The 15,018-nt window shown below is 47.7% G+C and overlaps 1 protein-coding gene across 11 annotated transcripts in view; it reads right to left on the bottom strand.

Moving 5' to 3' along the window:
* PRR5L (proline rich 5 like) overlaps positions 1 to 15,018 on the bottom strand; it is a 157,716-nt gene that overhangs the window by 40,295 nt on the left and 102,403 nt on the right. For 9 of the 11 annotated variants that reach the window (XM_061381154.1, XM_061381155.1, XM_061381158.1 and 6 more), the window contains exon 3: positions 13,494 to 13,574. The exons of the other annotated variants lie outside the window; for them this stretch is intronic. In XM_061381154.1, the coding sequence (XP_061237138.1) occupies positions 13,494 to 13,574 (81 nt within the window). The remainder of the gene's footprint in view (positions 1 to 13,493; positions 13,575 to 15,018) is intronic. 11 annotated transcript variants of the gene reach the window in all.

The following is a 15,018-nucleotide window of genomic DNA, read 5'->3' as shown; positions in this document are numbered from 1 at the left end:
TCAGGAGCTAGCAGCAGCCATCCCAGGGCAGCAAGATGCTGATGGATATGAATAAAGAAGCAGAATATACACAGGTGCTCCCACCACACTGATAAGGGTGGTCCTCAGTTCTTTACTGAAGCGTGACCAGACACAGATGTGGAAGTCTGCTTTACATACATTAAATGTAATGACTGTAACCAGATCTTGTAAGAGAACTGTGCGATTGTCCTTGTATCAAACCCCAAGTTCAAAACCCTCTCCACCAGGTATTTTTATTAGAGTTACCAGAACAGAATGGACCTTACCTGATCACTTAAATCAACATTCTACTGGCCTGGGTGGGTAAATCAGCAAGCTATCTGTCCCTGACAAAATCCTGTCTTATTTCTGTCTGCACACATTACTGGTTAGACAAGGTCAATGCATATATGTACAAGGTTTTTGCTGCAATGAAATATAGGGATTAACATAAATTGCACCAATAAAGTGCTCATAAAAATTTGGTTCACTCATACAGTGAAGTTCTAAGTAACCATAAAAAAAAAAAGAGGAAATAAAGAAGCGCTCTTAGTAATGATATGAAGATGTCTACATGACATTTTTTTTTTAAGTAAGTTGCAGAACAGTGTGTATAATATGGGAAGAGGAAACAAATATATATATGGATTTTATGTACACAGTATCAACAAACTCATGTCAAATCTGCTCTAACTTGCTGTTCTGTCATAACTACACGATTTGGTGTCCAAGTGGCCCTTTGAACTGAAATACACGGTACCTTGGGGCTTCCTAGGTGGCACTAGTGGTAAAAGAGCCTGCCTGCCAGTGCAGGAGACATAAGAGACACGGGTTTGATCACTGAGTTGGAAAGATCCCCTGGAGGAGGGGACAGTAACCCACTCCAGAATTCTTGCCTGGAGAATCCCATGAACAGAGGAGCCTGGCAGGTTACAGCCCATGGGGTCACACAGCCAGACATGAATGAAGCAACTTAGCGCACGCACACACACACACAGTACCTTAATTTTTAAACAGGCAAAACAAACATGCATTTTCAAAATTACCTGTAAATGCACTATAAATGTCTTCTCCCCTCTATCTCCCCAAAAAGAAGGCTACAGAAGGTTGAAGCTGTTACTGGAAATTAAGTCGGGCTACAAAACACTTTGCTGGGGCTTCCCAGGTGGCTCAGTGGTAAATAATCTGCCTGCAGTGCAGGAGTCACAGGAGACACAGGTTCAATCCCTGGGTTGAGAAGATCCCCTGGAGGTGGGCATGGCAACCCACTCCAGTATTCTTGCCTGGAGAATCCCCATGGACACAGGAGGCTACAGAAGGTTGAAGGGGAGGGAGGTGGGGGTGGGGTGGGGTTCAGGACATATGTATACCCATGGCTGATTCATGTCTATGTATGGCAAAAACCACCACAGTATTGTAAAGTAATTAGCCTCCAATTAAAATAAATATATTAATTTAAAAAAAAAGGTTGAAGCTGTTACTAGAAATTAAGTCGGGCAACAAAGCACTTTAGCAAACTTTATTCCTTGAAGTTGGGAAATGCAGTGCTATAGACACCAAATCACCTCATCAGACCCCAGTTTGTGGGCCTCATATAAAGTGTCAAGTAAGTATCCCCAGCTGCTTTTCTGTAAGTATTCCTTCTGTATGTATAAAGGAACTCTGGAAGAATAGCCAATAAACGACTATAATAAAAGTGATCTTTGGCAGGGGAGTAGGAACTGGGTTTCTGGAGTACAGGGAAGGGAGATTCCTTAGATATTTAAAATCTGGGAGTACATGGTGAACATGTCCTACTCAAAACCCCTAAAAACGATGGTTTCTAATTAACGATAACCACCACCAAGGTTACCAGCGGATGGCTCGAGGCCGAGAAGGAATTGTGGGAATGTGTTCCCACATCAAGGGTACAGTATCAGGAAGCAGACTGACCTCGGGGAACAGAATCCCACAAGGCCTGAGACTCTGCCAGTGCAAACCCACCCCAGGGCGGGTAACTCGAGATCTTAACACAGACAGCATGGGGTAAGGTGAGGTCAGAGCTCGCTGGCCAAGCTGAGAGCAGTCAGCCGCCGAGTCAGTGTGGGATCTGCCGTTGATTTGTATACTCTGTGTTTGCTCTGCTTGCACTTGGTTTACAAGGAAAGTGCACTTCTGAAAAACTCTACCCTGGCCTTAGCTGAAGTGAGAGAAAGGGATTTTCTGCCTCTCGGCCTTGAGGCGTCATATCAAGGGGAACTTGGCAGTACCTTCTCCACCAAAACAGGAACAGGGGACTGACATCAGGACCCCAGGAGTTAATTCCACCAAGTCACAAGCATTTCCTGAAAACCTACTGTGTGTCAGACATGGTGTGAGGTGCTAGGAGAGGAAGATAGAAGAGCTCAGACAATGATTCCTCACCGTCGGGACCACTCTCTCAGGAGACAGGTTACCATCTTGTCCCCAAATGGAAAGGATGAAGGCATTAGGGATGCACAGATTTAATCCACAGAGGGATCACTCAACTCTATAATCTGCCTCACTAAGTTTTCTAGTTTAGCTTGTAAAGTACAAGAAAGAATAGAAAAGCAGAAGAAAGACAGGATTAAAGAGCCTGTGCTTTGTGGCCCCCTCCATACAGAAGAGATGGAAAACCTTGTTCCCAAAACCTTGGCTGCATGTTTCTCCTGGGCACAGAGGCACAGAGGTCAGCAGCCTCCCTTCCTCTTTCTCCATCCTTTTCTCCGGTTTCTTCCCAGGACACAGGAAAGTAATTACATATTGGAGCAATTCATAATAATGAATAAAAAACCAATTGCTTCTAGGAAGGAGCCTGACTTTTTTTTCCCAATTAGAGTTTACTGAGCACTTACTAAGTGCCAGGTGCCACTGTCAATAATGTACATGTGTTTCCTCATTTAAGCCTAAAACTGTTAGGTGATAGTGATATTACTGTTTTTTAGACACAAGAAAATGGAACCTCAGAGGTTACTGAGGAGGGTGTGCAGTGGGCTTAGGATAGAGAGGAGAAGAGTTTCATCAAGAGTGCAGTTTCATTAAGACCTGGGTCTGAACCCTGTGGTTAGCAATATCTTTTACAAGTTAACTTACAAGTTAATCCCTTGTACCTGTTTCCTCAACTGGAATTTGGGGATAGTAAAACTACCCACTCCACAGAATTACTGCAAGGGTAAATTAGTTAATCTTTGAGTGGTGAGTTTATAGAACAGTGCCTGGCATACCGCAAAGCTTGGCAAGTGTCACCACCACCATCACCCCCATCACCAATGTCACCACTATCACCATCACCACCATCATCATTACTAGCACCACCACCCCCATCACCACCCCACATCATCACCAACACCACCATCGCCAACACCATCACCATCACCACTCGTTACAAGCATCACCACCACCATCACCACCACCCCCATCTTCACCATCACCACCACCACCATCGCCAACAACACCACCATCACCACTCGTTACAAGCATCACCACCACCATCACCACCACCACCATCACCAACACCATCACCACTCGTTACAAGCATCACCACCACCATCACCACCACCACCATCACCACCACATCATCACCAACACCACCATCACCAACAACACCACCATCACCACTCGTTACAAGCATCACCACCACCATCACCACCACCACCATCACCAACACCATCACCACTCATTACAAGCATCACCACCACCATCACCACCACCACCATCACCAACACCATCACCACTCATTACAAGCATCACCACCACCATCACCACCATCACCATCACCACCATCACCATCACCACCACATCATCACCAACACCACCATCACCAACAACACCACCATCACCACTCGTTACAAGCATCACCATCACCATCACCACCCCCCCATCATCACCATCACCACTCGTTACGAGCACCACCACCACCATCACTACCCCCCCATCACCACCACCATCACCACTCGTTACAAGCATCACCACCACCATCACTACCCCCTCATCATCACCATCACCACCACCACCATCGCCAACAAAAACACCATCACCACTCGTTACAAGCATCACCACCACCATCACCAATACCATCACCACTCGTTACAAGCATCACCACCACCATCACCACCACATCATCACCATCACCACCATCACCACCCCCACATCATCACCAACACCACCATCACCACCACCACCATCACCACTCATTACGAGCACAACCACCATCACTACCCCCCACCACCACCATCACCACCACCACATCATCACCATCACCACCACCACCACCATCACCAACACCACATCATCACCATCACTACCACCACCAACACCACCATCACCACCACCACATCACCACCATCACCACCACCACCACCACCACCACCATCACCACTCGTTATGAGCACCACCCCCATCACCACCCCCGCATCATCACCATCATCACCACCATCATTACTATCCCCACCACAATCATCATTACCATCACCGCCACCAGCAGCCATTGAGCTAGAATGAGAAGGAAGTGGGGACTTGAGAGTAATGGGAAGTGAATGTTTATGTGGGACTCAACCCAAAAGGGAAACAGGGCATGAAGTTCAGTCAGAAGCCAAAAGGGCCATAATAAGGAGAATGGGGAACCACTCACTCCCTAATCTGCGTTATCTCACCCCCCACCCTCCAGGCTGACCGGGTGAGACACCACCCCAGATGACAGGATTTCCTGTTATTACACAGGCCTGCCATCTCACCCCACACCATCTTGTCAACTCAACTTCCCACTTCTGTGGGCTCGATGGTAAATGAGGCACAGAAGCTGGATTCTAGCCAGTGGGGAGGCAGAGGGATGACCGAATGGCAGGCAGGGCAGGAAGTGGCAGAAATGACGCAGAGAAACCACCTTTGATGTGAGCCACAATCTCCCCTGAGCACAAGCCCCAAAGTAGCAAAATTCCAAAGGATGATGAAACAGCTTAGAGAGAGGTGCCTTGGGGCTAAAGTCTAGCCAGCGTGATTGGGGAAACCATATCAGTTGGGTAGTACTTCTGTGTCACATGACCATCGGCGGCTGCCCCAGGCCCCTTGGCAGGATCTGGCCAGACACCCTCAGGGTCCAGGAACAGAGGGAACCTTACAGGATCCTGATCTTAAGCTAGTCAGTGCCTCTCAGATTTGATCATTAAATTCTCCCAAGATCACCCACCTCGAATCTACAACAGGGTGTGTTTCAAGGCAGCGGCATCCTTTAAGCAGGAAAACATGGAAACGACCTTTCCTCACAGGCCCCCATTCTATAGGGGCCCATCAGAGATCGTGTGCATGACTCAGATAAAACGCTAGGACTCTCACAGCTTTCTATATTCTGAACCACATGGGTGGCAATGGGGACAGTGAAAAAGATGGAGAAAGCCAACAGCGAGCATTTCCAGAGCTATACATTATGTCATTCGTACTGTGCTAAGCAGCTGGCACACAGCATCTGGAATTCTCCAGTAGCCTTTAAAGTAGGAATTTATCCTTGTTTTGAAGACAAGGAGACTTGACACTCACAGCCTTGCCTGAGGTCATACGCATCGGCAGATCCCAACTCAAACAGAGGCCCACCTGAACACCAGGCAGTGGTACCCGCCCCCACGCCCACAGGGGCAGGCAGAAAAGGTGAGTGAGGGGCAGAGACGGGCACCAACAGTGCAGCAAACTCTGCAGAAGCCAGCAGCCAGATCTTGGTCCCGCTGACCAGCGGACCAGCTCCAGGTCCAGCACCGCCCAGTGTAAACTTTCCAGAGAGCTCTGGGTTTTCAGGGCAGATGCCCAGATGCTGTGCAGGCCAGCCACCGCATGGGCTGGTCCTGGAGGTTTCTCATGAGCTCCTTCCCTCAAATTACTCTTCCTGCCCCCAAAGATAAGGCTCTTTCTCAATCAGAGCAGACACACGGTGTCAACATGTTGTAATCAGGCAGAGCAACCCGGGCTAGAAAGACAGCTTGCCTGAAGGGCTCTCCAACGAGGGTTCTCAGAAGACAATGCCCCAACCATTTGATGATCTGTTCATGAACCTCTGTCCAGGGGAATCAGGCTTAAATCTGGACAATGCCCATCATGCGCCTCTTGGAGCCCACTTACATTTTTCAGTTGTTGTTCTTATTCTTCTGTTTGTTTTTTAATTTTATTTCCCTATATATTTATTTGGCTGCATCGGGTATTAGCTGCTGCAGGCAGGAGCTTTTGGTGCAGCCCTGGGTTCAGTAGCTGCCCAAGTGGGCATGTGGGATCTTAGTTCCCCGACCAGGAATCAAACCCACATCTTCTGCATTGGAAGGTGAATTCTTAACCACTGGATCACCAGGGAAGTCCCTCACTGACTGTTTGCTAAGGAACATGGGAAGCTCAAGCTCAAGTCTCAGGTCAGCTGCTAACTAGCTCTGTAAACTCTGGGCCAGTTATCCCACCTCTCTGTGCCTCTTATTTCCTCATCTGTAAAAGGAAGATACAGCAGCACTCAGATCACAAGAGTGTGGTGAGTTTTACCAGAGTTAACACACAGAGCCTGGCACGCACTAAATCAATGTTCTACTGAAGTCTGCTATTATGTCATGGAATCTTGACTCAGACTGGTCCCCTCTGCCAGCCTGCGGGTTCCATCTGGGTTCTCCTCTCCTCCCCTCCCAGCTCTTGCCCCAGCTGCAGATCTCAGTTGGGTCAACAGATTCCTCCCAGGGCTGGACCCAGCTGAGGCGGAGCTCTGCTCTGGGACTTGGGCAGCCAGCTGACTCAGAACAAAGACGTTTCAACTCCAACCTGTCGGAGATGGAGCTCAGTTCTTGGAACCTCCTCTTTCCTTGAAAATCTCTGGGGTTTCCTTCACGACGCCTCCCTCCCAACAAGAACAGAAGCAGGGTGGTTGGAGAGAGAAGGAAAATGTGAGTTTCCTGCCTTAGGCCAGCTGCAGATAACTCATTTCTGGTTTCCGGAAACCTCCATCTGTGAGCATTTATTTCTACTGAGAAAAAAAAAAAAATCTCCCCAGGAAGAAGGAGGGGTGAAAAGGTATGGAGAGACGGGTGGCAAGATTTTTCTCTCCTCACTTGCCCTTTCTACCTGACTCTCACCCACCCCATCCTACAGATTTCAACAGGGTGCCCTCTCCCAGATCTAATGGTGCCCACTCCCCGCCTCACACTTCCCCAGCACTCTGGATTCTCCCACCACCGGACTTGAAATATCGCTTGATAGCTGCTTATTCAGTTCCTTCATCTCAATCTGTGGGACGTTCCCTAAGAGCAAGAACTACCCACCCCAACGGCTGCCCCAGGATCTGACAGACAGTCCACAAATACTCACTGATGAAATGAAGGAAAGCATCAATGACCCCTCTCTCTATGCCTACCCCCTCACCTCCAGCCAACCACAAACTGAAAGCACTTTTAAGAACCTACTTGCATAGGCTCCTAAGAACCAGGACACATAAACAGTAGCTTTCTCACACTTTCCTAACTTTCTACAATCAGTGGACTAGTTACTGAAAAGAATGTTTTAGCAGGAGCATGCGTCCGTGTCTTAGTTTGGCTATTCTTGTTCCTGGGAAAGCTCATGAAACCCAAACCTCTAACCCAGACTTGTCCCCACTGTCAAAATGCAGCCCCATTAGGATGGAGGCTGGAGAGGGGCGTTCAAAACCGCACTGATGCCCCATAGAGAATTTAAACCAAGAACATACTCAGGTCCAGCCCACGTCAGGGCAGACAGAATTGTAGGTTGTGATAACAAGGGTTTCACTAGAATATGTCTATTCTGAGGGGTCATTTTCTAAGGCACTTTCAACAGAAAATAATCTGATTCATGGTCTTCACATTGACAGACCATGAGCCTTGGCTTTAATTTAGGGAAAATTTGCCACTTTATTGAGGTGGCCACCTGATGTAAAGAGAAAAAAACTAGATGCTGGGAAAGACTGAAGGCAGGAGGAGAAGGGGGCTACAGAGGATGTGATGGTTGGATGGCATCACTGACTCAGTGGACACGAGTTCAAGCTAACTCCAGGACATAGTGAAAGACAAGGAAGCCTGAAGCGCTGCAGTCCATGGAACTGCAAAGAGTCGGACACAACTCAGCGACTGAACAACAATTCCTGATGAATTTGCTCTTAAAAGTTCTCCGCATCCTTCTCTTGATCTAATGATCTATTTTAGAACCCGACCATCCTTAGTCCAGAGTTCTTCCTCAGAACTACCCCAAAGTCTATCTGCCAACGTTTAAACTGGAGTTCATTTTTCAGACATGCAGACATGTCTTAGAAGAAAACACCAATTATTTGTAACAACTGCATTTCGGGACCCAGTTATATAACACTTACCTTTTTGGTGATCCTTTGCATTGGCTAATATTAACATGAATTCATGTTTCCCGGGGAACACACTAACTCCACAATTAGGAAGATGGCCAGGGCTGGCTGAGGTAACCTGGGGAAGCTGATTTAGGTTTTGACATTGGACTTGGATAATCCATCAAAGTTTATTACTGTTTGGCTGGAGTAGAATGAAGAACTGAGAGTCATTTCCTCTTGGTCTTTCCTCTGCAGAAAGGAGAAACAGCTGGCTCTCCTTGTAAGAACTTAGCCTCACCCTCACTCCCAGGCCAGCACATTCTTGGAGCAGCCTGGCCTGGATCTTTCTAGTTCAAAGTCAGCTCACCTCATCGAAACAATAAGAGAACTCGTTATATAGTACTGCTCAAGAGGCGACTGGTCACACTGCCCTGTTCTTGCATGCAAGGTACTCAGGCAGCATTTATCACTTTATTATTGCTAAATTTTCACAATACAAATAATAATGGCTAACATCTATTAGACACCAGCTCTTGTACTAATAACACTTTTGGCATTATCTCAGACCTCCCAATCACTATGATTTTGATGTCATTATCCTTATTTCGTAAAACAAAGAACAGAGACTTGGATAAGCCATGGTCACATAGCTGGTCTAATCTTCATCCCTTACCAAAAGCTGCTCTCTGAAGTTAAACAATTCTCTTGAATCTGGCAGGGATCTTCCTGCACATAGAACTGTCATAACTGATTGAATAATGGGGTTGAGAATAACAGCCTTCTTTCCCTCCACATCTTCCTCCCTCATCCCTACTGCCTCTGCCCCTCATCCCACCTGGTGGCGTATCAATGCTGGTGAGTTGGCGCTTGCATTCTGCGAACAGGTCTTCTTAGAGAAAGAAAGAGAGAGAAGAAAAACCAAAACCTGTCTATCTGAATGTAACCAGAGACTAGCATGCCTGTTTTGGTGTTTTAATTACTGAAATAAAGGCAGCTGTGTTTATTTCCATGTTGGCTCTTGCAGACAAGAGTTCACTTATTTAACTAGGGACAACCAGGTCATACAAAGTCTGGGATGCGTTTCATGTTCTCAGGTACACTCTGAGTGTCTGTGCTGGGAAAGCCCACATCCATTCTAATAACCAGCCTCAAGAAGGACAGAGGATAGATGGTCCAGAGCATGGTCATTGGAAGTCCGGTTTTTGACAGCTCTGATGTATTCTGGGCCCAATTCACATCCAGGCAATTAGCCTCAAACCCCTACAATATGTGTTTCTCATCATCCTCAAAACAGAGGAATATCCAACACCTAACACTAAACCCAGTACTGGAAAGGAGTGTTGGGGGAGTGTTGTGGTCCTCGGGGGATGTTAAGAATCAAAGCTCATGGTGAGAGATGGGGCCTGGGAGGCCTCAGGAATGGAACCGTGGCAGAAAGAAAGATCAACACCATTGGCTTAACCCTTCTTCCAGCTAAAACCTCTCTCTCTGACACTATTATGCAGTGCAAAGAACACAGGTTTCACTGCAGGCTGACTTGTATCTCCACCCCTCCCCACCCCCCAAATTCATATGTTGAAGCCCTATGTGTGATAGTATCTGGAGACGAGGCCTTTGGGAAATAATTAGATTCTGAAGAGGTGATACAGGTAGGCCCTCAACACTCATGCTGGGATTAGCATCCTTACAAGAACGGACACCAGAGCATGCCCTCTCCTCCGTGCACACAGAGGGGCTGTGCAGGACACAGCAGGAGGACAGCCAGGGAGAGAGCTCTCACCAGGAGCTCAGTCTGCCAGCACCTTGACCTTGGACTTCCCAGCTTCCAGATCAGAGAGAAATAAACATCTATTGTTTAAGTCACCCAGTCTATGGTGTTTGTACGGCAGCCTGAACAAACTAACACAGGTGTCTAAATCAGACAAGGATTCATTCTTGTTTGTTTTTAATTTTTAATTGGAGGGTAATTGCTTTACAATGTTGTATTTGTTTCTGCCACAGAACAACGTGAATCAGCCGTAAGTATACATATATCCCCTCCCTCCTGAACCTCCCTCCCACACCCGCACCCCATCCCAGCCCCTCTAGGTTTGTCACAGAGTACCACCTTGAGCTCCCTCTGTTATACAGCAACTTCCCACTAGCTATTTATTTTACACCTGGTGGTATATATATATGTCAGTTCAGTTCAGTCGCTCAGTCGTGTCCGACTCTTTGCGACCCCATGAATCGCAGCACTCCAGGCCTCCCTGTCCATCACCAACTCCCAGAGTTCACTCAGACTCACGTCCATCGAGTCAGCGATGCCATCCAGCCATCTCATCCTCTGTCGTCCCCTTCTCCTCCTGCCCCCAATCCCTCCCAGCATCAGAGTCTTTTCCAATGAGTCAACTCTTCACATGAGGTGGCCAAAGTACTGGAGTTTCAGCTTTAGCATCATTCCTTCCAAAGAAATCCCTACTATCTTAATTCGTCCCACTCTCTCATTCCCCACTGTGTCCACAAGTCCATTCCCTATGTCTGCGTCTATATTCCTGCCCTGCAAATAGGTTCCTCAGGAAAAGGTTCACATTCTGACTCTCTTTGTGACCTTGGACAAGCTATTGTGCACCTCTTGCCCATCATTTTGTGGGCGGGCTGCACAATGAGAACAATGGTTGTCTGACAGCTCTGTGAGGTGGGTTGAGTGTGGTGGAGGTGAAAGGCACCCGGCACTTTCCTGGCACCTCCATCCATGTCAGCTCCCTTTCCCCCAACTCAAGGGTCCTGAGTGCTGGAATCTGGGATGCACCATTCCCATCAGCCTCCCATGCATGTTCTGGCTGATCTCACAAATGGGCACCTCCTTGGTCAAGTTCAGCCCACGGGTGTGTTTTGTTTGCCCTATACCTATGTTTGGGGACATCTGGATCATTTATCAACATTTGTTACTGCTACTGCTAAGTCACTTCAGTCGTGTCCAACTCTGTGCGATCCCATAGACGGCAGCCCACCAGGCTTCCCCGTCCCTGGGATTCTCCAGGCAAGAACACTCTAGTGGATTGCCATTTCCTTCTCCAATGCATGAAAGTGAAAAGTGAAAGTGAAGTCGCTCAGTCGTGTCCAACTCTCAGCGACCCCATGGACTGCAGCCTACCAGGCTCCTCCATCCATGGGATTTTCCAGGCAAGAGTACTGGAGTGGGGTGCCATCGCCTTCTCCATTTAAATGATATGAAATTTCACATAAAAATCTAAGTCTCTGGTTCTTCTTGAGAAATAAGATGGCATGACACTGGACCTACATTCTTCCAGCAGGGAGGGGGAGTGGAATCCCCTTGGGCAGAGGGTTAGCCCTCACCTCCATCCACCAGGCTGGCTTCACCCACTTAGACCTGCTGGCACCTGCGGGCCTCTCAGTGAGTAGCCCATGGGTTAACAGGGCTGGCGCAATCCGGCATGACCCATACTTTCCTAACTGCCAACAAACAATGGTTTTTCAGTACAATTTCAGGATCTGTCCCCTGATACAAGGAACAATCAGCATGTCCCTGAGTCACCGCTTTATTTATTTATGCATCTATTGTGACCTAAGGAACATTCATAGAGAGGCGGGGATCTTAGTTCTCGGAGTGAAACTCAGTTTTTGCAACTGGGGGGTTGGCTGACCCAGCTTAGCCCCTGTCACCCAGCTTCTCGGGGCCTCAGTTTCCTCCTCTGTAAAAAGGGGGCCTTGGGTGAGATGATCCCTATTGTGTCTTTCCATATTTGTGTAATTCTTATGTGAAATTCAAGCACATGGCTAGAAATTTAAGACAACTCTCTTTATTTCTGAGCTCTAAAGGTTTTCAATGAAAGCAGAGCTCTTAAAACACTTCACTGACCCTTAATACAGGTCTTAACTAAATGTAAACAGGACTCGAAGAATGGCCTTGTTTAATGTTCTGCCCACTCCAGGCTTGGGTCTTTAGCCTTGATGTTCTGCACTTAACACACCCAAGAGGAATGAGCACCAGCCCATTAAAAGAGCTTATGTCCAACTTCCTGTCCCCAGGAGATCCTGGGGCTCTGGGCCATGCCTGCTTCTCTGCGCTCCTTTTACCAACACACAAATCCAACCACACGACCACCCAGCCCCCAGTGCTCTGGGCGAGTGGGCTAACTTTCAGTTCTGTGCTCAGGTCCGTTGCTGCCGCAGGACCTTTGCACCTGGAGTTGCCACTACCTGGAGCCCTCTTCACTTAGTTAACATCCACTGACCCATCAGATGACAGCACAAGCACCACATCACCATTCCTGGCCTCCTTGGCAAAACCAAGTCCTACTGACACAGGCTCTCATCATGTCAATTGTGTTGTGGTAGCTGTCACAGGTACATTATTATTAATGCATGTTATACGTGTGATCAGTTGACTACTGATTATTGCCCCAACTGAACATATTGTAAATTCTAGGAAAAGCAGTGTCTATCTCTGTCTTTGTTCATTATTGTGTTTCCAGCACCTGGCTAATGGGGAGGCGCTGAAACATTTGATGTATGAATGAATGAACGAGCAGTGGACACTACTGGGAAGATTCTGGAAGACAAACTCTTCAAGGACCATACCTTATTGAGAGTTTTATCACCAAAACCTAACAGCAGTGACAGTGACAATGATGGTAAGAGCTCCAAGTACCAAGTACTTCATGTGTGTCCAACTCTGTTCTTACAGACTATTTATGCAGTAACTCAATACCTCACAAGAATCTTATGGAAGTAGGCGCATTTCCTATCCCTATTTCATATAAGAGGAAGCCAAGGCACAAAGAGGTTGGTAAACCTCTTAGTAAAAGAAAGAACAGCTATAAAATCCTAAGTAGTCTACTCCCAAGCACCAGACCATCCTGCCTAATATGGTCAATCAGGCATAAGAAATGTTTACAGAGTAAACGACAGCTGCTAGATGTCCCTCTCTACCCCCTGTGCCCCAGCCACCCACAATGCACTATGTACATGGACAAATGGACAGGCCCTCTCTGGAGCAGAAGTCTAGATAGACAAGGGCCCCAGAACAGTCAGAAAAGATTCAGCAAAGCCAACAGGAGCAGCAATAAGAACCAAGCAGAAAACAGAACTTAAGGTGAGGCTCCCGGAGTGACGGTGAGGGGTAGCCCCTCTGCCCCAGTTCAGGCCCATGGAGGAGAGGGTCCCCAACTGGCCAGCCACGTACCTGATGTTTTCATTCAGCGCATAAAGCTCATTGCTCTGCAAGCCGCCCCCCTTAAAGACGTTGATCACGGCAGTCTGGACGCTGCGGGGAAATAGAAAGACCCCCGGTGAGTGGACCTGCCTCCCCGGTGCCACCTCCACAAGCAGCTCAGAGCCGAAGGTGGGGAGAAGGGCCAGGAAGCCCGGGGCACAGGCAGGCCCACTTTTTCTCTCCCTGGAATCCATCACTGGCACACGAAGGTCCTTGGAGAGGAGGAAGACCGAGGCCAAGAGGACAAAAAAAGGCCATCTCCCTGCGCTTTCTCGCAGGCTGGCAGCCCTGCTGGGGAGCAGCCTCACTGAAGGGCGGGCGGTGGGATCTGCTCTCGGGAAACTGTGTGGCCGGCACCTGCGGGTCTGGAAGAGTCCCGCGTGGCATTGGCTACAAGCAGGAGTTCACCCCAGCCTGAGGTCCTCTCCCTTAGGAGGCCTCTGTCTTCACAGCCTGGAAAGGATCACGCCTTGCCTTATCTTAATTTTTTTTTTTAATTTTGCAATTATGGATTTTAATTGTCCTCGCCTTTTATTTTACTTAAAAAAAATTGGAGTATAATTGCTTTACAATGGTATATTAGTTTCTGTGATACAACGAAGTGAATCAGCTATATGTATACATAATGTCCTTTCCTTCTTGGACCTCCCTGCCAGCTCCCCCCTCAATCCTACCCATCTAGGTCATCAAAGAGCACTGAAGTGAGCTCCCCATGCTATACACCAGCTTCCCACCAGCGATCTATTTCACAGCTGCTGGTCTGTGTATGTCACTCTCTCCCGATTCATCCCACCCTCCCCTTCCCCCTCTGTGTCCACACACCCCTTCTCTATGTCTGCATCTCTGTTCCTGCCCTGCAAATAGGTTCATCTGGACCATTTTTTCTAGATTTCATATTCATGCCGCAATATACGATATTTGTTTTTCTCCTTCTGACTTACTTCACAGTGTATGACAGACTCTAGGTCCATCCTTTTAATAGTACTTTCTGGGAAGAACTCCAGAAGGGCTGGCCTCACTTCCCCTTCCCCTCCCATGAGTGTCCAGGCAGGAGAGTTGATCCCTTGAAGGACCCAGGTAAGTCTCTGGACCCAGCCCAGCATTTCAGCAAGGAGCTGATCACAGGCTTGTTTTCACCCCAGGTTTCAGGCTTTTTAAAAATGAACCAGGTTCTACTTAACATCAAAACATTTCAGTTCTCTCCTCCCTCACAATCATGAGTTGTGCATTCATTTAAAAAAATTGATAATGATCCAAATGACACACACACACAAACCCTCAGTAATGCTTTAAAATAACAATGCATTTGATTTATCCAAAGAGGAACCACACAGATTTGAAAAACAGCTCCAGGAAGGTGAGACATAGTATGGATTCAGTTTCTACTCAGTACCTGGTACACAGATTGGCTGGGCACCTTATTAAGGCTCAGAGGCTCCTCTCCCAGCCACCAATAGCTTCCAGGTGGGGATCAACCCTGGTCTACGCTGCGTTG

This window comes from Bos javanicus, chromosome 15, assembly GCF_032452875.1.
Source record: "Bos javanicus breed banteng chromosome 15, ARS-OSU_banteng_1.0, whole genome shotgun sequence".
Taxonomy (NCBI): Eukaryota; Metazoa; Chordata; class Mammalia; order Artiodactyla; family Bovidae; genus Bos; species Bos javanicus.
The sequence above is the reverse complement of the archived record's forward strand: the minus strand, read 5'-3'. Positions and strand labels throughout refer to the sequence as shown.